Source organism: Macrobrachium rosenbergii, chromosome 52 (genome assembly GCF_040412425.1).
Source record: "Macrobrachium rosenbergii isolate ZJJX-2024 chromosome 52, ASM4041242v1, whole genome shotgun sequence".
Classification (NCBI taxonomy): Eukaryota; Metazoa; Arthropoda; class Malacostraca; order Decapoda; family Palaemonidae; genus Macrobrachium; species Macrobrachium rosenbergii.
The window spans coordinates 4,557,082-4,584,067 of record NC_089792.1 but is presented as its reverse complement, the minus strand read 5'-3'; the positions used below and the strand labels follow the sequence as shown (position 1 = coordinate 4,584,067).

The following is a 26,986-nucleotide window of genomic DNA, read 5'->3' as shown; positions in this document are numbered from 1 at the left end:
AAAAAAAACTCCATTCTGGGTTACTGCTTATGAACATGAAAATTTTCCTTATGTGATAGAATGCTGATTGAGGTTTTCTGAAGACAGCTTTCTTTACTTTTTATAATTACTGTAAATGTTTTTAAATAATTGAGTTTTATAAATACTTTTTGCACAGCAAAAGTGAGGTAAATTTACTTGTTGAAAGATTTACATATTGGTACTGTTTATAGTTGTTGTGTCTATGAAAAAACATAAAAAATGAAGGAAATAAGAAGAAGTTGTTTGTGATTTTGTTTTGGACAAGTTTAATGATACTGTAATTATCTGTAAACATCCCCTTCTTGCATTGGGTATCAAAAATAAACCATGCCCCAACACACTGCTAGCCAGCTTCAAAAGATCCATCATTAATTAAAAAAATTCTGATGTCAAGGAATAAAATTTTCATGGCATCATTTGACATCCTTGGAATCTCAAGGAATATTTGCATAGTGTCATTTGACATCCTAGGAATCTCAAGGAATATTTGCATGGTGTCATTTGACATCCTAGGAATCTCAAGGAATATTTGCATGGTGTCATTTGACATCCTAGGAATCTTTAGGAATATTTGCATGGTGTCATTTGACATCCTAGGAATCTCAAGGAATATTTGGATGGTGTCATTTGACATTGGAATCTCAGAGTCAAGTATATCAAGAGGAGAAAAATTCTGATTGCATGTTAAAAGGAAAAATTATTCTTTTGTATCGGAAGAAAAGTGGTAGAAGCAACTTGCATGGAAGTATACTGTGGGGCTAATTAGTAATTCTAGTTGGTGTATGTAGGATATTATGCTAGGAGGCAACAATGACAACAGAAAGATCGATAGCGCAGAAAAGTGTGGGTTCAAGTAAGAATGTGTGTGTGTATGACTATGTGCATTTGGATCAATTGTTTGTTACTGAACTCTTGAGTTAGAAGTTTTAGAGTAAAAGGAAAAAGCTATATGTGTATACATGGATCTAAAAAAGAAGCATAAAATTTGAGAGATGCAATGTTGAGACTGGTGAGACAGTATGATGCACAGGGTAATGTGCTGAGGACATTTGTTGTTTTTGTAATGGAAACCATGTGTCAGAATACTGTATGTCAGAGGGAGTGACAGGTTTGGTGTGAGAGAAGGCTTGAGACTAGGATGTCTTGTATCTCAGTTGTTGATGAATATCTTTTCGGTGGAGTGATATGAGAAGCTAGAAAATGGAGTTAGAAAAAACTTAAGAAATGTAGGTGAAAAGTTGTGGATAAGTTAAGAAGTTGAGAATGGATTTTGAAATTGCTGATACGGGTAATGTACTGTAATAGTATAGTGTTAATTAGGAATTGTGAAAATAAACTGTAGTGTAGTGAACAGTTTGAAAATGTGTACTTCTAGGAGATAACCAATAAGTGTGACCAATAGGGAAGTTATGAGTAAATGAAAACCAGAATAAATTCCCAGTAATTGTTGATGTGGATGGTGGGAGAGTGGAATCGTTTATTAATGTAGGTATTTGAGAGTTGATAAGAGATATAGGATGAGAGACAAGATGGTCCACAGAGCATGTAAAGCAGGGAATGTTGGAGCGCTTCTGCATAAGATGTGCAAGGAAAAGTTGTCAGTGGAAGCTATAGTTGGATATATGCAAGGATAGTTTAACACACTTTGCGACACGAAGTTAAGTATGAAGGTTGAAAGGAAAGCCGATGGAATAAAAGAATTTGATGCTGTTGAGAAGAATATTTTTCTTAACAAATTTTTAGTACAGTAGTAACAACTGAAAGAAGTGCAAATGTGAAGTCAAAGTTTCCAGTTTAAAGTATGATGGTTGTTTATAAGCATACTGAGCATTTACAGTCATGCATTGTTGTCAAGGTAAGGTTAGAAGGGTATGGAGTTGCCCTTAACCCCTTAGCGTGTGCGTGTGTAACACACACTCACGCTTCTTCCTTTTGGTTGAGGGATGGGGAGACAAGTTATAAATAGCTCAACATGTTGCCAACATCTATGACGAAATTCATGACAAAATTGGCATTATAGATATTTTTACTATTTTACTGTGAATGTGAACATTTGAGATAAAATATAATATCAACAGTGATGAAACATTCTCTTGTGTACCATTATGATATGTGTGATAGTCATATCAGAGTCAGATTAAAATAAAGATCTCAGTGATAACATCAACACTGATGAAATGCCACATGTAGATGTAAACACACACACAGACATGTATACAAGTAAAACTTCCATGATGAGGTGCAATGAAAAACCATTAATTCCAATAAACGATCAATTATTTTCAAGTAAGTGTTCTTAAAATGAATTTGCTTGGGACATGTCATCATTGATTAGTGTCATATACTGTATACTTATGACATACATATGTAAATCCGGGATGTTTTACACAAACACACACAGTTTTCATGGTATTATTATTATTATTATTATTATTATTATTATTATTATTATTATTATTTCAGTAGAAGAAACATATTCGCATGGAACAAGCCTACAGGGCCATTGACATGAAATTCAATCTTCCAAACAAATGGTTTCATCCTCCCACTGCAGACCCCACACTGCAGCAGTAAATAATCAAAATACAGAGCCAGTGATTTTTTCATCGCCTAGGGGGAGGTGCTAACTCACACATCTGAGCGGCCTTTTGCGTAAAGTTTTCAGTTTAAAGTGTCATGGTTGTTGTTTACAAGCGTATTGAGTGTTTATTGTTATGATATATTGACAAGGTAGGGGAGCAAAGCATGGAGTTGCTGTTTTACACCTTTAGGATTTATTTGACCTTATCTGGATTTCACCCTTATCTGACAGGGCAATGGGTCTTTAAAATGGATAATTGACACACACACACATATATGTTATAATATATGTATAAATGGGTGTATGTGTGTGTTTATGTTCCAGCATAACTCTAAAATGCATTGAGCAATTTCAACCAAACTCGATATGCATATGACTTATTATCTAGAAAAGATTACTGTGGGGGTAAGACATCAGTAGTGCCAAAGGGCAACAAAGGGGGTGGGGGGTGCGAATGGCTTCCCTGGAAACGGGGCTGGTTCTACCTGTAGACTTAGTAACCATCTGGAAAAGAATACTGTGGGGGTAAAACATCACTGGCATCATAGGGGGTGTGGAGGGGGAAGGGGATGACATGTAAAAATAACTGAAAGCGACAGTATTAGTGTCTAATCCATAGTTTTCGAGGTTGCTAAGATGAATAGTTGCACTCCCGATGCCCTTTAAGTCCAAGTTCAGCCCCGACAGGAAGCGGGATGAGAAGGAGTGAAAAATAAAATTTCAAAAATGACAGTTATTAGCGTCTAATCCATAGTGTTCGAGGTCGCTGAGATGAGTAGTGGCACTCCCGATGCCCTTTACATCCAAGTTTAGGCCTGATAGGAATGGGGGGTTGACAAGGGGTGAAATATAAAATGTCAAAAATTCTGGGCTATGTAACTGAAGTAACTATCTTAACAGGAAAGGGAGAGAGAGAGAGAGTTAGGGAGGCAGAGAGGGATGTTAGAGTGGAGGAAAAGAGTTTTAGGCAGGGAGAGTTGGAGAGAGAGTGTGTATTGCAGTTGTCATTCAGAGTTTTCCCAGGCATTGCTGTGGTTGGTCACGCCCTCAGAACAGCTGGGGACTACATGTATATATATATATATATATATATATATATATATATATATATATATATATATATATATATATATATATATATATATATATATATATATATATATATATATATATTATATATATATATATATATATATTATATAGGCAGTCCCTGGTTAATAGTGATCCAGTTTTACGGTGCTTGTATATATTATAAAATCAGCAATTTTTGGTATATAATATTGCTGATTTCTATTATCATACCCTCAGAACAGAATATATCGATAACTGAGGACTATATATATATATATATATATATATATACACAGTACATACAGGCAGTCCCCAGGTTCCTGTGGGGGTTCTGTTCACCGGTGTGCCACAAGTTGGAAAATGCCGTAACTCAGAACATCATATTAAAAATTTATGAAGATGAGAGAGAGAGACTTATGTAAGCCTGGAGAAAGATACAGATGTTTAAGCTTTGCCCAGGTAATAAACTGGTTTTCTCTCCTTATAGGAGGGACCTTATAGTGAACCACCCTGTGGCTACAGCTCCCTAAACTGGTTTTCTCAACTCTCTATAGCACCTACAGCTATGCCGCTCAGAATCATATTTTTGGTGCCATAATCCTAGTTACAGCACCGTAATCCGGAGCATCAGCCATAACCTGGAAGCTATTTTTTGACGAATATAGTATATTTGAAAAAGTGCTTTAACTTGGAGCCACCTTATCCTTGGGACTGCCCATATTTATCCAAAACTCATTATTTGACACAGCAAGACCATGGACCAAAGATATTCAATATATATATAAATTTCAAAACATTTAAAAAACTGCTCTCCGATGGTTGGCAATGCTACGCAGCCTTGGGAAATTTTAGTAACATTGCTTACAATCATGGAGAGACTGAGAAAAGGGTTTAGGGGTGTAGGAAGCCTGGAGAAGTTTCCCAGGTGGGGGGGGGGTTTTGTCATATGGCTGGTTACCATGAAAGAGGAGGGGCAGTAAGACTGTTTGCAAGAACTCACTCAGAGAAAGGGTTGTTTTGGAAGGTGGTTGGAGCAGGAAAGGAGTTAACCTATCTGGGAGCGGGGTGGGAATGCAGTGTGGGATTTTTTATGTTAAAAGATATGTAAAGGGCTGTGCTGTAACTTGTAATGAAATACATCATGGACTGAAACAACAATTGAGGTATCACAGATGTTGAAAGAGGGGGTAATATCTCTATGCCTGCTATTAGACAAAGATCTTGTTTCATCAAAAGGAACTCAGTCCCAAGAGTTCAGATAAAGCTGTGGTACTTTTTGGAAGGTGGTTGGAGCAGTCGCGGAGGGAACGTTGAGTTAACCCCTATCTGGGCCTCAGTTATCCCCTTACAGTTATCCCAGTCAGGCATACCTTGATCTTGTCCCCTGACCGTGTTATCTGTATATTTGTCCAAGTGACACATTTATTTTATAATGTTTACAATTTTGTATAATTGTTTTGTTTGTATAACATTGTCATGTTAATTTTAAGCTCCACCAGTTCCATTTGGCAATTAAACATGTTGGTGGACTTTTGGTCTTCTGTTCCCCTAACATTTTATTATCTCTTGCATAAGAAATTTACATTTTTCACCGGCTGACACGGGACCCGATCCAGAAAAGGGATTTTGACAAAGGAAAAATCTATTTCTGGAGAGAGAGACTGACACCTATTTTATGTTGTCTCCCTCCCATAGTAAACATCATTCTAGTGGGGTGGTGCTTTCATGGAATGCGGCTAGCGATGCGTTATGTACAACAACACCTCTCGGTGGGACTTTTGAGGAATCTCTGTGGGACAGGGTTCCGTGTTTATATAGTTCACAGATGTTGACTCCAGCGTTTCATTTAGCTTTTTCTCTGGTATCTAGCAACGGGAATTACCTAGAAATAAGTGCTGAATGGCGGGTGACACGGTCCCCTCTCCATTTTTCCTTTGTCAAAATTTTATGCTATTCTCATATTAATTTTACTGTTTTTTCTGATTTTTATTTTTGTGTGTTTTGGCATAATTTTACTGCATAAAAGATAAAATAAACAATAAAATTAAGAACCCAAAGGTGACAGAGAAATGCACTCAATTTTTCAAAGTGTATTTAAACAGTATACAGTGGACCCCCGAGATTCACGGGGGATAGGTACCACAACCCCCCGCCAATCGCTAAAATCCGTGAATACTTGACACCCCTCTGAAAATGCTTATACCTACCCTATTTTGATAGTTCAAACACCAAAGACCCTCTCTCTAAATGCTAACAACACTAAAAACTGACTATTTCAATTGTTTTATCATCAAAATTGCATTTAGTCACAAAAATTATATGAAAATGCAGTTTTAGTGAATATTTCTCCATGAAAAATTCCACAAATTGGTGAATTTTCTGTGAATAATGTGGATATACTGTACATTCCACAGAAAAATCTGTGAATCAGTGAAGCTGCAAATAGGTGGCAGTCCACTGTGTAGGCACTTCCTGTTAAGATGCACCCGACTTACATCGATCCAATCTTACAACACTAAGAATTCTTCTTTTTTTTTTTCATTTTTAAAAATTTTTAATGTTAAGTACTGTATTTATTGCCAATTATAATTTTTATCAATTTGTCTTGTGTATCTAGATTATGTGTTTTGTCATTTTTATAACTTTATCTCATGTATCTAGATTGTGTGAGTTGAAATAAAGAATACAGTAGGCTACAGTAATATATTATTACTATTAAGATCCAACTTAAGTCGGATTCGACTTAAGTCACTGCCTCAGGAACGGATCTCTGTCATAAGCCTGGGACTGCCTTATGCCATATACAGTACAGTATAGTGCATGTGAGTGTAGATAACTTCTGTTTCTAGTTTAGGCTGATTTGCATTGCTAAATCATGGGAGTAAATCAACCAGTTATTGGCTACTTGGTTTACATTCTAGCAGGAAGGCGATAAATGAGGCCATAGCTCCTACCCATATGAAGGTAATGTGTCTCACTACCTGCTATGTATTAGCATATCCTTTACCATATTAGCCAGTTGCATTCCAATTTTTCGATATTCATTTGCACATGCTGAATTAACCACAAAAAATGTGAAAATAGAAGCTTTTTGTGTAAATTTAATGCAACATGGTCTTATATGAAAACAATTTTTGTAGTTGTGTCTTATATGCTATAGAAAAATTACCATTGTTTTATTCCCCTCTTGGAGTCTAAATGAAAAAGTTTTGAAATAGGAAATAGAAAGAGGAATACAGTATACCATCAGTTTCATCAAAATTCTGACATGATGACATGACCTGCATATCTTCAAAACTGGAAATTAATTTTATTGTTGGTAATTTCTGCATGTCTTTGCATTTTGAAATGGGACAGTAAAATGGAGTACTTAATGATTAAAAACACTTGAAGTAATGGTAGTGGGAGTTGCTCACGAAGGTGAGGCATATGTCAAAATAATTTTATTTGAAAAAATGGGCAAACAATTTTGTGCCTGGTTGTTGGAGTGAAAAATGTTTCAAGTTCAGTGTAGTGGAAGGGAGAAGAATAGGACAGAATCATTTGGGTGAAAATATGCATTCTTGTTATTTTCACAGTTGTAAGTTTGAATAAAACTTCATATTGTTGAATTTTACCTAGCTTCCTTAATGTCGCTGATGGGTGAATAACCTTCTTGCTATGTTTATTGTATATTCATTTATCCATCCCTGAAGTACGAGAGAATATAGCCAGTTTCAATGTTCATTACTGTACATTGTTTATTTATTTTGTTCAGCTGTATTCTTTGTCATGAATAGGAAATTCATTTTCTATGTACTGTAATGTGAATGGCATGAAGGTTATAACAAGTTAATTTTCAAGCCTTCCTTTCCAATTCTTCTTCTTTACCATCTACCAGGCCATCTCTTCTTTCTTCTGACACCTCTGAATTATGCATACTTTTTACCAACCTATCATCCTCCATCCTCTCCACATGACCAAACCACCTTGAAATACTGATCAGTCTTTACACTTTCACTTACCTATCTAAATATGTCTTCTACGTGTCGTCACTTTTCTCATCACGTAATACGCAAACAGTTCATTCGACTGCTTTAACATTTTATTTAATTTGCATTGAACATCCACACCTCATTTCCACTAAGGTTAGATGGCTCAACAGTCCCTTCATTAATTTTCACTGCGGGTTTCCAAGATGATTCAAGAGTATTTGTAATAATTTTCACACTCCATTCTACCTTCTAATTTTGCCAACTCTGTAAATCACCTCCTCTTTCATCTTACCACCATCTGTTTTATTTACTCCAAGATACCTAAATTGTATCAACCACTTCCATCATTCCATCACCCATACTAATATTTGTTATAACACCTTCATGGTATTAATTTTCTCTCTTATACTTTTTCCATGTGAAAATATTTTCATTGAGACTTAACACACTATTAAATAAGACCTAACTGTACCTGAAGTAGCTACTCTCCCATCTATATATTCCAATCTATGCTTTGCTTCCATCATAAAATGTTTTAATCACATCCAACAACTTATGTTCCATGCCATACATCCTCAATTCCATAAATATTTCCTTTATTAAATCTGTAACAATCTCTCTTCAGGTCAAATTTTTCATATATATCTTTTCCCTTTACTTTCAAATTTCTTTCATATCAGTTCCATAATGAAACTCCTGATGCACACACACTTGAGTGTCTAAACCTGCACTATTCTTCTCCTATTAGTCCATCTGTCGGTCTGTCTTTCTGAATCAAAATCCTACCATTGTACCTTCCATGTTATACTCAGTGATGTATGTGCCTGTAAGTCTTAACTTTTTCTATCACCTTTAGCTTTATCTATGTATACAAAGGAATAATTACCCCTTTCAACCATTTTTTCAGAATTTTTCCCTCATTTTGACAGTATCACTTTCACCACCAGAATTTTAATCCCATCAGCTGTTGTTTTTCCATGTTTCAAGCTTTTAATTGTTTTACTTTTATCCTCAACAGTTACTTTCAAGCTTACACTAACCCTTCCCACTCTTGCATCACTCAGCATGCAAATTCAGCAAATCTGAACACTCACTATTGACCTAGGGCTGCATTCACATCAGACAGCACATCACTTGTATCTTGTTTCTGAAATCCATTTATGTAGTAACCTTTCTCTGCATGTCTTCCCTATGAAACACTTTCATTATTTTACTCATATTCACCATAACATTATCATTATTTTCTTTTTCTATCTCACTCTTTAACTACCCTGTCCAAGCTCCTCCATACCTATTCATGAGCTCTTCTGTCAAGTAATTACTCTGACAGTTGTCAAGTTATTGCCAATATAGTCTTTTCCATGAAATCTTTCATTTCCTCATCTTACTACATAAACTTTTTATTCCCTCTTCCTACACCCTATGGAAAGCGGGTAGTTCCATCAGTGAACCTCACATTGGGCACTTTAGTATATACTGGAATAAGTAAAGGTTGTTTGCAGCATCCCTTTGGTCCCTAGGTGCACCCACATTTCTAGCCTTCTACTTCATTCATGCTTCCTTTCTTCAGTCTTGCCATCCAACCTCTAACAGTTACTTCCTAGAGCAACTGTGTATGGGGTTTTCTCCCATTCCACCTTCAGATCCAAGTGTTTTGTCTGTTATTTTTGGTTCTCTGCATCTTGCTGTCAAACCACTCCAATTCCCTCTTTTCACCATCTTAGTGCTGAATGGCCAAAAGTATCCCAGTGCTTGGCTTGACATCATAATTTCATAAATAAAATCAAACCTCTTCTTGCACTCATATACATACACACACAAACTCTTTGCTGACTCTATGTCCCATCCTTGAATTTCATATATGCTTACCCAGTTTTTAATACATTTTGTTCTTATGAGTTCTCATTTCTTCTTTTGAGCCCTACTTGTCTTGATTACATTCACTGACACATTTTCACTTCTTCCTCTCCAGCTTATGCTTTTACTTCACCAAATAATGATAAGATATACCCCCAGTTATTTTTCATGCCATTGCCCCCATCACCCTGCTCTTCTGTCTAATTTTGCTAACATAAAATCTAACAAACCTTTTTCCTACCATTTTCTATTTCCCAAGTGTGTTTGCATATATTTGTCTAGAAATCATGGATTTCAGACAAGCAAGCCCCTTTCCAAGCAGATATTCTCAAGACATTCCATTCTCATTCAGTCCAAGAACACCATACTTACTGATAGTGTCATCTCATCTGTCATCTATCTTTGCATTCAGTCACCTAGAATAACCATCTTTTCTTTTTCTAAAAATCAATTTAGGCACAGAATTGACTCCAGAAATGCTGTTTTATCCTTATATTTTTTGAATTGTAATATAAACTTGCAACTGCAACTTGTTCACTATCATCCTCAATCTAACCAGCATCCCTTTGGCCCTCTAGCTGCAACCCCTTTCATTCCTATTACTGTACCTCCGCTCATAATCTATCTATCTTCTACTTTCCACCCTCTCCTAACAATTGATTCAAAGTGCAGCCATGAGGTTTGCCTCCTCTTACACCTTTCGAACTTCTTACTGTCAATTTCAGTGTCAGCATTGAATGACCTCATAGGTGCCAGTGCATGGACTTTGGCCTAAATTCTATACTTTATTCTATTCTCAATCTAACCCATACCATCTAAGAACTAACACATTAAATTTTGCTCTCTTTCACTCATCCCCAGTCTTCAAGACACGACAGTACTGTACTACCCCTTCTTATACTTTACACTTTTTATCTAACCCTAATATAATTACTCTCTGTACTTCCCATTCTTGCACTTAAACCCTTTCCACCTTTCATTCACTAAGTGCTAAACATCAAGCTTTATATCCTTAAACAAATCAAATATCATACATTTTTCCTCTAATGCACATTCAAAACCTCCATACCATGCAGAGCTGCAAGAATACAAACAAGAAATTAATCCAGGTAGCTGACTTTGATATTAAGTTCAATTTGCTGAACTACAACAGTGATTTTGGGTTTTGTTGGATAAGTATGAAACTTAGAAGGGGTTGTAAATGCTACCTTGCTATATTCTGCATGAAAGTGACAGTTGAGAATATAAGGAATCTGATGAAAAAAAAAGGTGTAGAATGGAAAGGCACTGGGAAATGAGGTTACTAGACAAGTACAATCAAGTGGCTTTTAAATTAAGTAAGTAGGAATTGATTAACAAGGGTACTATATTTCTTCCTGAACATGAGGGTAAAGTTGGTAGAGGTATGTATAAGAGTTATAGAAACAGCCGTGACTGTTAAACATGAAAAGATGTGTGAGAGTGTTTTTATGAATGAGGCAGATAAATGAAGGTTTTACAGAGGAAGAGCAGTATGCATTTACTGTGTACAAAAGATACAGCGTGTGGGTCAGTGTTTTGTTTACTTTAGGAAAACTCATAATAGGCTTGAGGAGTGAGATATTCTGACTAACAGTTTTGAGCATCATATCCTGAAGAAAATACAGTATACTCTTTTTCTTGAAATTGCAGTTTTTTATATTTTTTACAGTTCAGTGCTGAGCTTCTGACATGATGCTTATGACTTTTATCTACAAAAAAAATTTTGAATTTAATTTTTACTGATAAATTGATTTCATGAGGATTTTTGTTTCATCCTTTGCGCAAAAAGTGCCTTTGATTTGAGCCTGAGTTACTTTGTGGAACTATTATGCACAGTACTTAATGTTCCTCCTGTATTTCACTGGGTGACACAGGTCTTCCCCCAGAAATAGATTTTTCCTTTTTGAAACATTTTCAGGGAAAATATATGCAGTATGTTGATTCTTTGTAATCCTTCTTATCTAAGGATTACAAAGTATTTGTGTTCATTTCAGCAGCAATACAAATAGTCTGGATTAGTTTATTTTAAGGATACCTCATATGATGTGGTCAAAATTGTTTTTGGTTTTCTACTTACTATATTGCTTAATGAGAATCTCCTGTTTATATGTCATACTATGCACTCTGATGAGACCAGATAATTTGAATGTACAATCAAATTTTGCTTTCTTTCCTTACAGCTATTTCAGCGATGTCTTACTAAAGTTCTTAACATAGAGTTATGGAGGCTATATGTAACATATGTCAAAGAAACAAAATCAAGTCTTCAGACCTACAGGTAACTGGGTTCTGTTTTAGTGTCTCTCAGTTTAGCTGTTTTCTTTTATATAAAGGAATTTGCAGGTTATTTTTATTTGTAAATTCTAAGAACTCATGTATGGCCTGAGTCTGTTAACTTTTGTAAAAGATAGAAATAAGTGATTGGTGTAATATATAATTAAAATTTATCTGTAATCTTTAGAACTTGAATATTAAATTATAGTGATGCACAAAATGATAATCTGAAAACATAGTATAGTTTATTTTTTATATGCGGAGCAGAGAATTGGAGGTTCAGATGATAGTGTGACAAGTAATGGACTTATGTTTAAAAAAACATTAGTTCAATCTTGAAAAGATTTTAGAAAAATTTATGTGCACGGTACATATCCCAATGCAAACAGCAGTACATTTAGAAAGACTGTATGTCCTGCAATTCACCTTATGGGTAAAGTAGAATTTCATACCTAAAATGTTAAAACTTTAATGTGATGATTTAGCACAATTGATCATCATGTTTTCACTCTATTTTCCATGTACATATGTTGTGATCTGAGTTAGTAGCCATAAGTCAGTTGTTCCAGATACATGCATAACAGTTATGATGCAGTCCTTTAATCCAGGGGTCTCCAAACTATGGCCCAGGGGCCGCATCCAACATGCCACATAATTTCATCCAGCCTGCGGCTAAAATTCAAAAGCCATATAAATCTTAGTTTTACCAGTAGCAGCCAGTCACTTTGAGCTCAAGTGTGGTGGCAGTCAGTTGTCTGACTCATCTCCCATCCCCTGGTACTGGTATTTTCCTGGAAATTTTCATTTTCTTGTTTAAATTGCCCAGTTTTGTTTTGTATCTCCCAATTTGCTTGACTTTAGCTTGGAATAATTAAGTTTATGAAACTGACACTGCTTATTTTTTTCCTGAGGCCCGCAGAGATTTACAAAATTTATAATGTGGCCCTCATATTAAAAAGTTTGGTGACCCTGCTTTAATTCATGTTATCTGCACATTTAATTTTTGGGTGCTAAAATTATACACTTGCCACTTTTCTCATGTGACACTTTTCCTTGAAATATATATCAATATTTATATTATTTCACTGGCATTGACATAGCTTATGCAGTAATTGCTATTTGAACAATAGCTGGACAACCATATTAACACTAATAGTTTTTTGGCCAAGACCAAGACTTAAATCCATGAATTAGACAATTTAAAAATGCATAGAAGCTTAGAAAAGAACACTTTACATATTCAATTCTTAGGTCTTCTTCATCGATTACATAATAATGAATAAAAATAACCAGTAACATATCTTTGTTTATATAGTAATACTTAAATTGTATTTCCAGTTTAATTAATTTGTTTTGTTTTGGATTGCTTGTTGTTGAGGATTTTACAGTAATTGTTAAGACTGTCTTTTCATAATTTCAGAGAAAAACTTTCCCAAGCATATGAGTTTGCTCTTGACAAAATTGGTATGGATTACAACTCCTACACATTATGGAATGACTATGCAAATTTGCTAAAGAGTGTTGAGGTTGTAGGATCATATGCAGAAAATCAGAAAATTATGGCTGTCCGAAAGGTGAGTTATTCACTTGTTATACAGTATGTTATTTTTTTCACTCTTTTCTGCATCAAGGATTTGTAGCAAGTATACCATTTATAAATGAAATATGGCAGTAGCTGTTGATGCCTTTTTTTTCTCTGGAGCCATCTCATGTTAGGGAAACCACTTCTTACAGCTGCTTAGATATTTGACCATATTAATATCTTATTGTCAGGTTTACCAACGAGGTATTGTTACACCAATGGCCAACATTGAACAGCTTTGGAAAGATTATCTTGACTTCGAAAAGAGCATCAATCCAATCATAGCAGAAAAAATGAACATTGAAAGAGGTCGGGATTACATGAATGCAAGAAGAGTGGGAAAAGATTTAGAGGCAGAGACAAGAGGTTTGAATCGTCACTTGCCAAGTATACCCCCAACTGGTCTTCCAGAAGAAATTAAACAGGTCTTTATAAAGAATTCATATTTTGATGATGATATTCTGTAAATGATATTGTTTCCATCATTTTGTGTATATATATTACACACATTAATTGATTCCTGTGTTTACCTAATAACTTAATATGTATTTAGGTTGAAATATGGAAACGGTATATCAGATGGGAAAAGGACAATCCTTTACGCACAGATGATCAAACGTTAGTGACAAAGAGAGTGAGATTTGCATATGAGCAGTGCTTGTTATGTCTCTCTCATCATCCTGACATCTGGTATGAGGCAGCCCTATTCTTACAAGAATCTTCCAAGCTCTTATCAGAAAAAGGTGTAAGTATATTTATACTGTTATTCCCTGCTATTTTGTCATTTGTTAAATATAGTAAGGATACTTTTTTATCACAGTGCCCCTCAACTTAATGAACAGGTTGGGGTCTGCCCTTTCACTAAGAAACAAAGACCTACACAATAGGATATCCCAGAGCTAACTCTCATAGCTTTGTAGTCGAGTGTGATAAGTATCTAATAGCCTATCCTAACCAGTATTTTTTTGTAATTGTTCAGAGATATATCTGCCAAATGAATTCAATAGATTTATCTGCCAAATGAACACAAAACATATGAAATAGATAAAACATAAACATTGTTTCTTTTTAAACATAAACACAAATTGATAACACAAAAGAGAGAGAGAGAGATACTGAAAAATGTGTAACTCTGTGTTATTGTATTGCATTAAGTATAGTACAGTACAGTACTGCATTAAGTATTGCTAATAAAAATAAGAGAGAGAGAGAGAGAGAGAGAAAAAAGGAAGGTTGGGCCCACAGCAAATGCATATTGTTTCCTAGCATGATGCACAAAGAGGGAAGTGTTGGTTGTTAGTTGTGTGCGTGCCTGTGTTTGATCACTATCCACCCTAACAGGTATAGCCAGGAAAGCATCAGTCAACATGAGTGCATGTGTTCATTCATTCACCCTTCACCCTCACAGGCATAGACAAGAACTCCTCGGTCTGTTGTTTGATAACCCTATCGTACTTAATGGATTTCTCATTTTATCATTTTTATCAAATTCAGGTGAGTCCTTTAAGTAACAAAATCCACTAAGCTGAGGTCCGTTAACTTGAGGTGTTGGGAATTCTATCGTTAAAAGATCTTGTTAATCATAAATGAATGGTAAAATAAGGAATAGGGAAGACAATTTTCTTGCTATTAATTTTATTTGTAATATAGGCAATCACTCATGTTTTTTTTATTTTGCTGTTTTCTGGTTTTTCTTAAATGAGCATTGTGTTTTGAGGCAACTAGTCAGGTAGTAAAAAACTGGCTTTTTGGCAGGGCCATTAGAGTAGGGTTGCATTTTGAATAATAATGAAAGTAATAATTCAAATACTGTACACATCTGTGTACAGGATGCTGCTGACCTGCGTCATCAGTTGCTGTTGTTTGAAAATACAGCCGACCCCTGGTATTCATGGGGGATGCATACCACAACCCCCATGAACAGCTAAAGTCTGTGAATACTTGGCACCCCTCTAAAAACAATTATAACTGCCTATTTTGATAGTTCAGACACCAAAAAACCTTCTAAAAACATTTATACCTTGAGTATTTTAATAGTTTTATCACAAAAAGTGCATTTAGTCACAAAAATGATACAAAAATACAGTAATTGGTGAATATTTCTTTATGAAAAATACTGCAAATAGGCTCATTTTCCACAAATAATGTGCACTGTATATATATGTTCCGCAGAGAAATCCGCAAATAGTTGAAGCCATGAATCCGGAACCGCGAATAGGCAGGGGTCCACTGTGTTGCCTTACATCTTTGGGACTGTAATCTTGAGGATTGTCTCGACTTTATTATATAAATGAGCCTTGAGGTTGAAATGTAGTAATCTGCTGTTTTTCCAAGTTGAACATTAGGTATATTATAATATAGTATCTAGAATTGTTGAAATCTTGGTACTCAACCTTGAAGTTGTTAGTGCCATGGTAATATCATTGGTGATTATTTTTAGCCCCTTTGATCTCTTGTTAAAAAGAGTGGCACTGGCTCATACAGAGATACTGTATATTCTATTCTGACCCAACCTATACAAAGCTAACGTATGAAGTTTATCCCATTGGTGTAGGGGAGCTCTGCCCATCTCCCAACCCTATATTTATTACATATTCATTTGTTCGGGAAGTTCAAGGTATTGAAGTGTCATTCTTTGGCTGCTACTAACAAAATGAGAAAAGTAGGCTCACACCATTACATGGCTGTTTTGGGAACCATAATCACAGGAAATTATATTTTCTTATGTTTGGGTTATTTTGATCATGTGTCTGGGATGCAACATTTCATGACAAATTCTTTGTTGACATTGTTTTTGTTTTTTGAGTTTCAGTGTTTTTTTTTTCACCATTGTACAGGATGTCAATGCCAGTAAGATCTTCAGTGAAGAAGCAGCACAGATATATGAAAGGGCAATTTCAGGGCCACTAAGGAAGAATCAGTTGCTGTATTTTGCTTATGCTGATTTTGAAGAATCTCGTTTACGTTATCAAGAAGTTCATAAAATATACCAAAGATATATTGAAATGGATGATGTTGATCCAACATTGGTAAGTGGTTCTTTTACTCTTGTAAAGTGCAATACCTTTTATTATAAGCCTGCATCATGGGAAAGTAGTATGGTTATAAGAAAATTATTCATACATAACTGACTACAAGTAATGGTGTGGTTAGATTTGAATATTGAATTTTTATTTATTCTTTTGCAAGGCAAAATGCAAGATTACTATACTGTTTGATCCGCATTTCAGGCATATATTCAGTACCTGAAATTTGCCCGTCGAGCAGAAGGTATCAAATCGACGAGGGATGTGTTTAAAAAAGCCCGAGAAGATATCCGCACAAAGTTCCATGTTTATGTAGCAGCTGCATTAATAGAATATTACTGTACAAAAAATAAAGATATTGCCTTTAGAATATTTGAACTTGGTCTCAAGAAATGTCCAGACAATGCTGATTATATTATGGCATATGTTGACTATCTTTCTCATTTGAATGGTAAGTTTACTCCAATATGCTAGATTGCTTGAGTTGACTTTAATGATATTTAATTAATGTATGTTTTTACTACAAATGCAATTTCTTGCATCAGGAATACATTAAATTACAATTATTTGGGATGAATTTTACTTCTGTCAAAGGCAGCTTACATCTTTGTGCCATTAGGTGTGATCAACATACAGAATAAACAAAAGATTAATGCTTGGCTGACCCAGATGGACTGTACAGTATTAATTACCTGTTTCCCACTAAGTGGTGTTGGAATATTTACATCCATGTCAGAATTCTTCCTACTGTGTCCCTTTGCATACCGTATGAATTGGCAGTACTGATTTTGACTGTATCTAGGCTGATTTTCTCCTTTACAGTATTGTGCTTGTTTTCTATTTTGCATTATGTCATGAACATGTGAAGGGTCCTGGAGACCAGTATTGGATGTTTCCTGCTGGTTCATTCATCTCAAGTCCCTTTTCAATGGACCCATCCAGTTCAGTCCTGGCAGCCATCCAGAAGGGTGACTGGATGATTTCTATCGATCTGTAGGATGCATACTTCCATGTCCTGATCCATCCTGTGTGTTTTGTTGCCATTAATGGGAAGGAGTCATCTGTTGACTTGTTGCAGGAAATCTTGAAGGTGAAGGATTGTCTTCTGGGTCTCACCTTGAGTTTCAGGAGCATGTTGGTGTATAGGAATATAACTTTGTATCTGAAGGTAGTTGTTGTCTTTAGTTTTGGACTGTCAGTTGTGGACTTTCGATTCTGGCACAGGAGTCACTGGTACTCTGTGAGACAGTCCTTTTTTCCCCTGTAAGGATCCTCCAACAAGTAACACTACAAGGACCTTACACCCTGCTGTGGATCTACCATCTGGCAGCAGTACTTATCAGGAAAGATTGTACTGTAGGTAAAAATTTTTAGAAGTTTTCTCCCTTTTCAAAAAGCTTTTAGTTGGCTGAGTTGATTCTCTGGCTGCACAAAAGAAAACTCTTATAATGAAGTTATTTGGTCTTTGTTGTTTTCAGTCATTACAAAGATATACTTTACTTGTTGACATAGAAAACAAGACATTACTTTATGCAGATGTTTTTATTTTTGAGCTATTCACTCCCCATTAATGCTGAGTGAAGTCCTAGCTAACTTTAGTAGAGATATGGAATGGATCATTGAGGATTAAATTAGACACAGACAGAATAATCATGGCATTAAATAAAAATCATCGCAACCTATATTAACATGTGATCTTGCTCCCAGTAAGCCATTAGTTGTCTAACATCCAAAGAACTTCATTTAAGTTGCTAAAGATCACTTAACTCTGACGTCTTCACCTCCAACCAGTTATGGAGATGAATCAAATTATCTAACTCTTAATTTTATTTTCTACTTGTGTACTTGCACTTGAGAATTTTGCCAGCATTCATTACAGTGATGTGGGCTGTATCTTTCCCTTTGCCATATGAAAATATTTAGGAAAATAATGAAGAGACTTTACAGTTCTCAGAAAGATTTTAATATTTTTTTATTAGACAAACCCATAATGGACATGAGGTACCCATTCTACAACCTTGTAAGTTTATTTTTGGGAATGGAGAAGTATGCTAGGTAGTTAAGGAGAGAGGATGCTCCCCTCCTTATAACAACTTTTTAACCAACATTAATCATGTAGGGATAAAGAGTTTGTGGTCTATGAAAATCAAAGACTTTAACCCTTAAACGCCGAGCCTCTATTTACAAAAACGTCTCCCGTATGCTGGCGGCGTTCGGTGAGTTAGCGCCGAAGCGGAAAAAAGTTTTTTCAAAAAATCACAGCACGCTTAGTTTTTAAGATTAAGAGTTCATTTTTGGCTCATTTTTTTGTCATTGCCTGAAGTTTAGTATGCAACCATCAGAAATGGAAAAAAATATCATTATCATATATAAATATTGAAATATATGACAGCGCAAAAAAATTTTTCATATATAATTTTATACAAATCGCGCTGTGAGCAAAACGGTTAAAGCTAACGGGTTATTTTGTTTTTCTTTGTATTGTACACTAAATTGCAATGATTTTGGTATATAACAAATTGTAAAACGATCAAAGCAACACAGAGAAAATATTATCACAAAATGATGCATGAGTTCGTAACGCAGTCATGATTTGACAAACACAGCGGTTCCTTTTGGTATTTATTATCCAAACCTCACGGTACAAGATACAGTTCAGTATGTTACTGAGAAATAGTATATACAGGAAGTAAACAATAATTATGATAGTTAACAGCAAAAGCAGTTAAGAACTATTACAGCAATAATTAGCATAACAGTTATATGAATATTACTTGAGAATAACAATCGTTAGACAGTTAAGTATACAAACTATCTCACTCCCCTTCTTATTTATGAGACAATATATGAATAAATCGGGAATGCCAATAAAATAAATTTACTAAATAATACAAGAATATAATAACAAAATAAATAATTGTCATTTAACATGTTGCATTTATCAAGACGAGCATTATCATTACTATAAGCAATTCTGATCGTCTTCTAACTCATTTTCGCTGTTAGAACATTCATCCCAGAATTCCTCCTCTTCTGATTCATAGGATCTTTTACTGGGATCCACCTGCAAATGACTTGGAGGATGGCGCTCCCGAGTAGATCGACGTATTCCTTCTGAATTACTTCCAATCCCTGACTCTATTCTGATGACTTCTTCATCTGAAAGATCAGCCAATGCGGTTTCCCATGAATATTTGCTTACAGGGCCTTCTCCAGTTCGTCAATATGTCTTATTTTACTTCGTCTGTTATAGTCTCTGCTGGGGTTAATTTATACGTCCAGCCACCACGAAGTATTTCTATAACTCTATATTTCTTCGAAAGATATGGTGCAAGTTTACCACCTCCACAACGGCGTCTCTCAGCTGTCGATAACTTCAATCGAACCAAATCTCCAACTTTGAAAGCTTTGCCGTAAGACTTCCACTGGTTATTCCTAATCTGTTGTGCCATTGCAGTCTTGTTCCGTGCGACCTTAATAGTTTTCTCAATTTTATCTACTTTCTCTCTCACAAATCTTTCTGCAATTGCTGCATTACCCAAAGAGCCCGGTTGATAATCCTCATCTTTGCAAGTTTCCTTTTTTAGAATCTCCTCTGGACGTCGAGCCGGAATCCCATAGACGAGCTCATGTGGAGTAAATGTAGTCGTAGTATTTACAGCTGTATTATGAGAGAACTGTACCCTGGGTATCATTTCAGGCCAAAGATCCATATTATTGTGGCACTTGCAACGAACGTTGTCTAATAATTGATTTTGACGTTCTACCTGAGCCTGACTTCTTGGATGGTAAGGAGAACCAAAATCCTGCTTAATTCCAAACAGGTTACACACTGCCTTGAAGATATCAGCCGTAAAATGTGATCCCTCTATCCGATGTTATGACACGGGCACCCCAAACATGCAAATCCATCTTTCAACTAGAGTATCCACTGCTGTTTTTTTGCTGAACAATCCTCAAGAGGTACCAAAACAACATAGCGAGTCAAAATGTCTTGCATTTGAAGGATATAACGATATGGATGTGATGATGAAATGGGAACGGACCCATGAAATCAACTTGCACCTGTTCATTCATGTATTCCGGAGCTCGCGGTTCTGAAAAGAGGCCTTCCTGGATGCTTCGATCTTTTGTTACTCCCACATGCTTCACATTTACTGACATGTGCATGGACATCTGCCTTCATGCGAGGCCACCAGAAATTCTTCCGAGCTCTTTCCCATGTTCGATCACTAACCCATGTGACCACTCATTGGACTGTCATGAATCATTTGAAGTGCATAGAGTCTCATATCTTTAGGTATTACAGGTAGCCACTCTTCTTTCACGCCATAGGGATGTTCTTGTGAGCGTCTTCCTTTATAATTTATATAACACAGAATTCCATTGTTAGTAATACCTAAACGGTTACCATATTTGGCAAGCTCATTCTCCTCTGACACACATCCCGGTGAACTCGTATTTTTCATAAAGTTCACTACTTCCCTGATCCCTTCATCGCAATGCTGTTTTTCTAACATTTCATTGGGATCCACAAATGCTGTGGCCCACTGCTGAGAAGATCCTACTGCTATACTTGAAATATGCGATACCAGATTTCCATCAGCACCAACTCTGACAGATAATCAGCCATGGACATCACAGCACTGCGACCACTTTTATGAATTGGATTTGTGTCAAACTGCTGAATTGTTTCAATCCATCTCCTCGACGTCTCTCTCTTCTCTAATATCCAGGGTGTTTAGCCATCTTAATGCCTGATGGTCCGTTATCAGATCAAACGGTGCAGAGGAGAGGTACATCCGAAACCTCTTTATTGCCAGGATAACCGCCAGTAATTCCTTTTCCGTTGTTGAATACCTCTGCTCGGATTTGGAGAATGTATGGTGGTAAAAGGCAATTGGTAACAGTTCCTTGGATGCTGACTTGTTGGCTAACATTGCTCCTGCTCCAACATCACTTGCATCAGTAATCAAAACGAACTGTTTACTATAGTCAGGAAGATGGAGTGCCACAGCATTTGCTACCTGGTTTTAAGCCTCTCAAAAGCCTCAACCATCTCGACCAACCAATGCAATTTCTGGTGTGGATTTTTTCCAAAGCCTCATACAGGGGCTTAGCAGTCTGTGACATCCCTGGAATCCATTTTTGCACATAAGAAAATGCCCCAATGGCCTGACGCAACTGCCTGACAGTCAAAGGCCTAGGAAGATCCTCAGTTGATGAACTCTTTGCTCACTAATGCGAAGCATGCCATCACCAACCACGGAACCCAGATACTCCACTTCACGCACCCCAAATTTACACTTATTCGGGCTAGCGCAAGACCAGCATCACGAATCCTGCTCAACACATTTCTGAGCCTTGCTATGTGTTCTTTCCATGTTGAACCCCAGACCAGTATGTCGTCGAGATAACACAATGCATTCGTATAGTTGCAATCACTGAGTATTGTAGTCATCATCCGTTGAAACGTATAACCTGCCCCTTTCAGACCAAAAGGAGTTCTACCATGCCATTCAAACTGCCCCCACGGGACTACAAAGGCCGAGACCTCACAATCCTCCTTCCGAAGAGGCATCTGATGGTATCCAGACTTTGCATCAAGCACTGAAAAGTATTTTGCCTGACCAAGTCTATCAAGAAGATCCTCGACCACAGGAATTGGATGCAATGTTGCTGGCTGGGACACGCTATTTACTCCCCTATAATCAATAGCCCAATCGAAGGCTTCCATCAGCTCGACGAGCGCAAACAATAGGAGCTGCCCAAGGGCTACATGATTTCTTTATTACACCCATATCCTGAAGTTTGCTTAGCTCCTCCTTGACTTCTGCCTCCAAAGCAAGTGACAACCACCGCGGTCTATTTGCTATTGGTGCTGAATCTGGGTTAACCCTGATTGTGTGCTCCACCCCTACCTGTACCAGCGGCAGTGGGCCTCCATTATAGAAAACATTCTTGAACTCATGAAGTACCTTGTCAATTTCCTCTTTCTGCTCACAAGTAAGCGACTCTCCAACGATGAAATTTCCTCTCTTCCCCTCAATTGAACTTAAAAGGCTATGGTTGCCATCGTATCCTACCACACTGGGCTCTAGTTCCCTGATCTCCTCTCCACTCTGCATAGTTTTCGTGTTTATCCGATACATTTGCAACTCTCACATACATTTTCTTCTTGATTGAACCTTGGATGCAGCAATGAGGAGGGGCAACCGGAGAACCCTCAGGGCGTCGGGGACACAACAGATACTGCTCATCTGGAACCATCCCATCAGCTGAGCAACATATAAATAATTCTGTCCTAGGAGGTATCACAACTGCATTCTCAGCTCTAACAGTGAGCTTCACCACTCCATCAGAGCATGATTTATGTGATTGTGTCCTTTCCCCAGTATTCAATGGCAATGATAAATTTATTGAATCCACTTGCAACCTCCCTTTTGTCAAATCTAGAGTGACTGTGCCAAGTTTTATCCACAAGTATCACTCTAGTAACAAGTTTAGATACCACAATGAACCTATGTTGCCTCACTATGGTTTTGCCTAGCTTTACATCCATCAGAATTTCTCCTCAATTTGAAGTTCTTCACTGCTCGCTCCACAGCTTTAATATTACTCGAGCTGACAAGAGATTTCTGAGCATCATTCAAGATATCCTCAGAAACTAAAGAATAATCACTTCCGTGTCCACCAAAGCATTATACTTAGTTTTCATCATCTCCACAGTAACGTAATTTTGTAATACTTTTCAATACCCGAGTTGCTGCTCGGCTGGAGAGCACATGCCGATATCTCATTTGACCCTTCACCTTTGGCTGCACCAAAGCCACAGTGCGTTGGAAAGCGGAAGTAGAATTCATTTGTACAGACTGCTCCAAGCTCCGTGGTGTGGAGCAGTCCTCACTGAAAATTTCTTCTTTGAACCTGGGAGGGTACCAAGCAGAATTTTCATCTCTCCTTCGTGCACATGCTTTCCATCCACCCACGTGTCATTTTACAATAATAGCGCTTAAATTTACGAGAAGAATAGGATTCCCTCTTCTTGCTGCCCCATGATCCAGCATTTCCTCGTACAGTTGCAACCTCCATAGTTTCCCGGTGTGTCCTCCATCAAACAAACATTGACGTACCCTCAATTTGATTCACATGGACACTGGGATTCCTAGGTCCTGTTGCTTTAGTTGCTCGTTTAGTAGACAACGCTGCCAATGCAATTTTCACCACCTCATCATACGACTTGGCAGTCTCCTCCGACTCCATCCACTTCTCTCTAATCAATTGGGATCGAACATCTGCATCGTGCAACCCCGAGAGAAATCGCCATACAACACGCTTCCGCATACAATATCAGCTGGTTCTTTAGCAAATGCTTGACCTGCCAACAGTTGCAAACGAGTCATATAATCACTCAGACTCTCACCCTGCAACTGTATAGATTCCTCAAACCTCAGAATCCTTACTTCAATTGCATCCGCCGTGAGGATACGCTGCGCAAGTCTGTCCATAATTGCAACATCGTCCTTACCCCACTCAGGGTCCTGTAACGCCTGCTGCTCCACATAGTTGGCTGTTGGTCCCCTAAATTGTAATCTCAGCATGAGGGCCCGATATCCTGGCGTTGCTCCAAGACGGTACCCCTCGTAGTAAGTTTGCTTGCTTGACTAAAGAGAAATGCGATGAAAAGGACTGCCAAGACATTGGAGACACATCATCCCCAAAAGACACACTCAGCATAATCTCCTTTGCAACAGCGTTATGTTCGGTAGGCGTGGATTCTGACTTGCTGCCACCAGTCATGATTTGACAAACACAGCGGTTCCTTTTGGTATTTATTATCCAAACCTCACGGTACAAGATACAGTTCAGTATGATACTGAGAAATAGTATATACAGGAAGTAAACAATAATTATGATAGTTAACAGCAAAAGCAGTTAAGAACTATTATAGCAGTAATTAGCATAACAGTTATATGAATATTACTTCGGAGAATAACAATCGTTAGACAGTTAAGTATACAAACTATCTCAACGCCGCAGACGTAAAAAATGTTTTTTCAAAAGTTCACCATAAATTGAAATATTATGCTAGAGACTTCCCGTTTGTTGAAAAATGAAGCTAATTGATTGAATATTACTAGAATGTAAGTGTTTTAGCTTACAATTGCAGTTTTTTCGACCATTTCGGTCGAGTTAAAGTTGACCAAGGTCAATTTTTTCTATTTATCGTGATTTATATGAAAATATTTCAAAACTGATAAAAGCTACAACCATGAGTTATTTTCTGTTGTATTGTACATGAAATTGCGCACATTTTCATATATAAGACTTTATGTAACGACTAATATAAAACTGTGCAAATATTACAACAACGTGACGAAAGAATTTCTGAGATGTTTGGCCGAAAGTTACAAGCAGACGTAAGGAAAATGTTTTTTCAAAAATTCACCATAAATCGAAATATTGTGCTAGAGACTTCCAATTTATTGCAAAATGAAGGTAAACGATTGAATATTACTAGAATGTAAGAGGTTTAGCTTACAATTGCGTGCGTTTTGACCATTTCAGTCGAGTTAAAGTTGACCCGAAGGTTGAAATTTTGGCAGTTATCGTGATTTATGTGAAAATATTTCAAAACTGATAAAAGCTACAACCATGAGCTATTTTCTGTTGCATTCTACATGAAATTGTGCACATTTTCATATATAAAAGTTTATGTAACGACTAATGTAAAACGATGCAAACAGTACGACAACGTGTGAAAGAATTTCTGAGATGTTCGGCCGATTTACCACACGCAGACGTAAGGAAAAAGTTTTTTTTTCAGAAATTCACCATAAATCGAAATATTGTGCTAGAGACTTCCAGTTTGTTGCAAAATGAAGGTACATGCTTGAATATTACTAGAATGTAAGAGTTTTAGCTTATAATTGCGTTTTTACCATTTTTGGTCGAGTTAAAGTTGACCAAGGTTGAAATTTTGGCAGTTATCATGATTTATATGAAAATATTCCAAAACTAATAAAAGCTACAACGATGATTTATTTTCTGTTGTATTCTACATGAAATTGCGCACATTTCCATATATAAAACTTTATGTAACGACTAATATAAAATGGTGCAAACATTACGACAACGTGACAAAAGAATTTATGGCGCGGACGTAAGGAAAATGTTTTTTTAAAAAATTCACCATAAATCGAAATATTGTGCTAGAGACTTCCAATTGGTTGCAAAATGAAGGTAAATGATTGAATATTACTAGAATGCAAGAGTTTTAGCTTACAATTGCATTTTTTTACCATTTCGGTCGAGTCAAAGTTGACCGAAGGTTGAAATTTTGGCAGTTATCGTGGTTGGTGGTTTATATGAAAATATTTCCAAACTGGTAAAAGCTACAACCATGGGTTGTATTTTGCTGTATTTTACATGAAATTGCACACATTTTCATATATAAAACTTTATGTAACGGCTAATATAGAACAGTGCAAAAAAATTACGACAAAATGACTAAAGAATTTCAGAAATTTTTGGAGTTACAGCGAAGGGTGTAAGAAAAAGTTTTTTCAAAATTCACCATAAATCAAAATATTGTGCTAGAGACTTCCAATTTGTTGCAAAATGAAGGTACATGATTGAATATTACTAGAATGTAAGAGTTTTAGCTTACAGTTGTGTTTTTCGACCATTTCGGTCGAGTCAAAGTTGACCGAAGGTTGAAATTTTTGTAGTCGACGCGATGCGTCCACTTGGCACCCAACAGACAATTTTAGTGACGATGATATGTCCAGTAGGCGTTTAGGGTTAACATACTAAAAATTCCTTGTAAACATTCTAAAAACTGCAGGTGTATGGTAACTTTTCTACTATTTCTTTTAGAGAGTCATGCTGATGTTTCAATGATTTCAACTTATATTTACATTTCAGAGGATAACAACACCAGAGTTTTGTTTGAACGTGTACTTACCTCAGGACAGTTAAAAAATGAAGACACTGTAGGTTTATGGAATCGTTTTCTTGAGTTTGAATGTAACGTAGGAGATTTGGCGTCCATAGTGAAGGTTGAGAAAAGAAGAGCTCAAGTACTACAAAAGGTAAATTAATTTATTTTTCTCTTCTTATTGATCAAATATTAGTAATTATTGCTGTTCATATGTGTAATTTTATCTTTAAATTTTTTAATTAATAAAGTACTGCATTGTAATGCATTTATTAAATCAGGGGATATCAGTAAAGCCAAACAAGAAAGAATGAAAAAATTTATTAGGCAAAGAGAAATGGAAAACTTACAAGTGAATATTCACCCATATTTCCTGTAAAATTTTTGTTGGCCTTTGCTTATTCCTAGAATGTTTGCAACTATTAAGGAATGTAAAGAAATTCATAAAACTTTAGTTAAGGCTTTTGTCTACAAAAATCCATTATAAAAATAATTTTAATGAGGATAAAATCTCCTTAAGTGTACCTGACAAGGTAAGTTCAGGGTCAGTGTAGAGATAGTTGCATTCTCAGCCAGTGGTTCAAGGTACAGTGTTGATTGCACAGGAGATAAGATTTCTATAGAATGGTATTTGTTGTC

At 36.4% G+C, this 26,986-nt stretch overlaps 1 protein-coding gene across 1 annotated transcript in view; it reads left to right on the top strand.

The window, feature by feature from the left end:
• The window catches only part of su(f) (cleavage stimulation factor subunit su(f)), a 76,147-nt gene that overhangs the window by 40,411 nt on the left and 8,750 nt on the right, over window positions 1-26,986 (top strand). Inside the window, exons 4-10 of the mRNA XM_067095789.1 lie at window positions 11,706-11,803; window positions 13,220-13,373; window positions 13,573-13,806; window positions 13,935-14,126; window positions 16,219-16,410; window positions 16,612-16,858; window positions 26,335-26,501. Coding sequence (XP_066951890.1) covers window positions 11,706-11,803; window positions 13,220-13,373; window positions 13,573-13,806; window positions 13,935-14,126; window positions 16,219-16,410; window positions 16,612-16,858; window positions 26,335-26,501 — 1,284 coding nt within the window. The remainder of the gene's footprint in view (window positions 1-11,705; window positions 11,804-13,219; window positions 13,374-13,572; window positions 13,807-13,934; window positions 14,127-16,218; window positions 16,411-16,611; window positions 16,859-26,334; window positions 26,502-26,986) is intronic.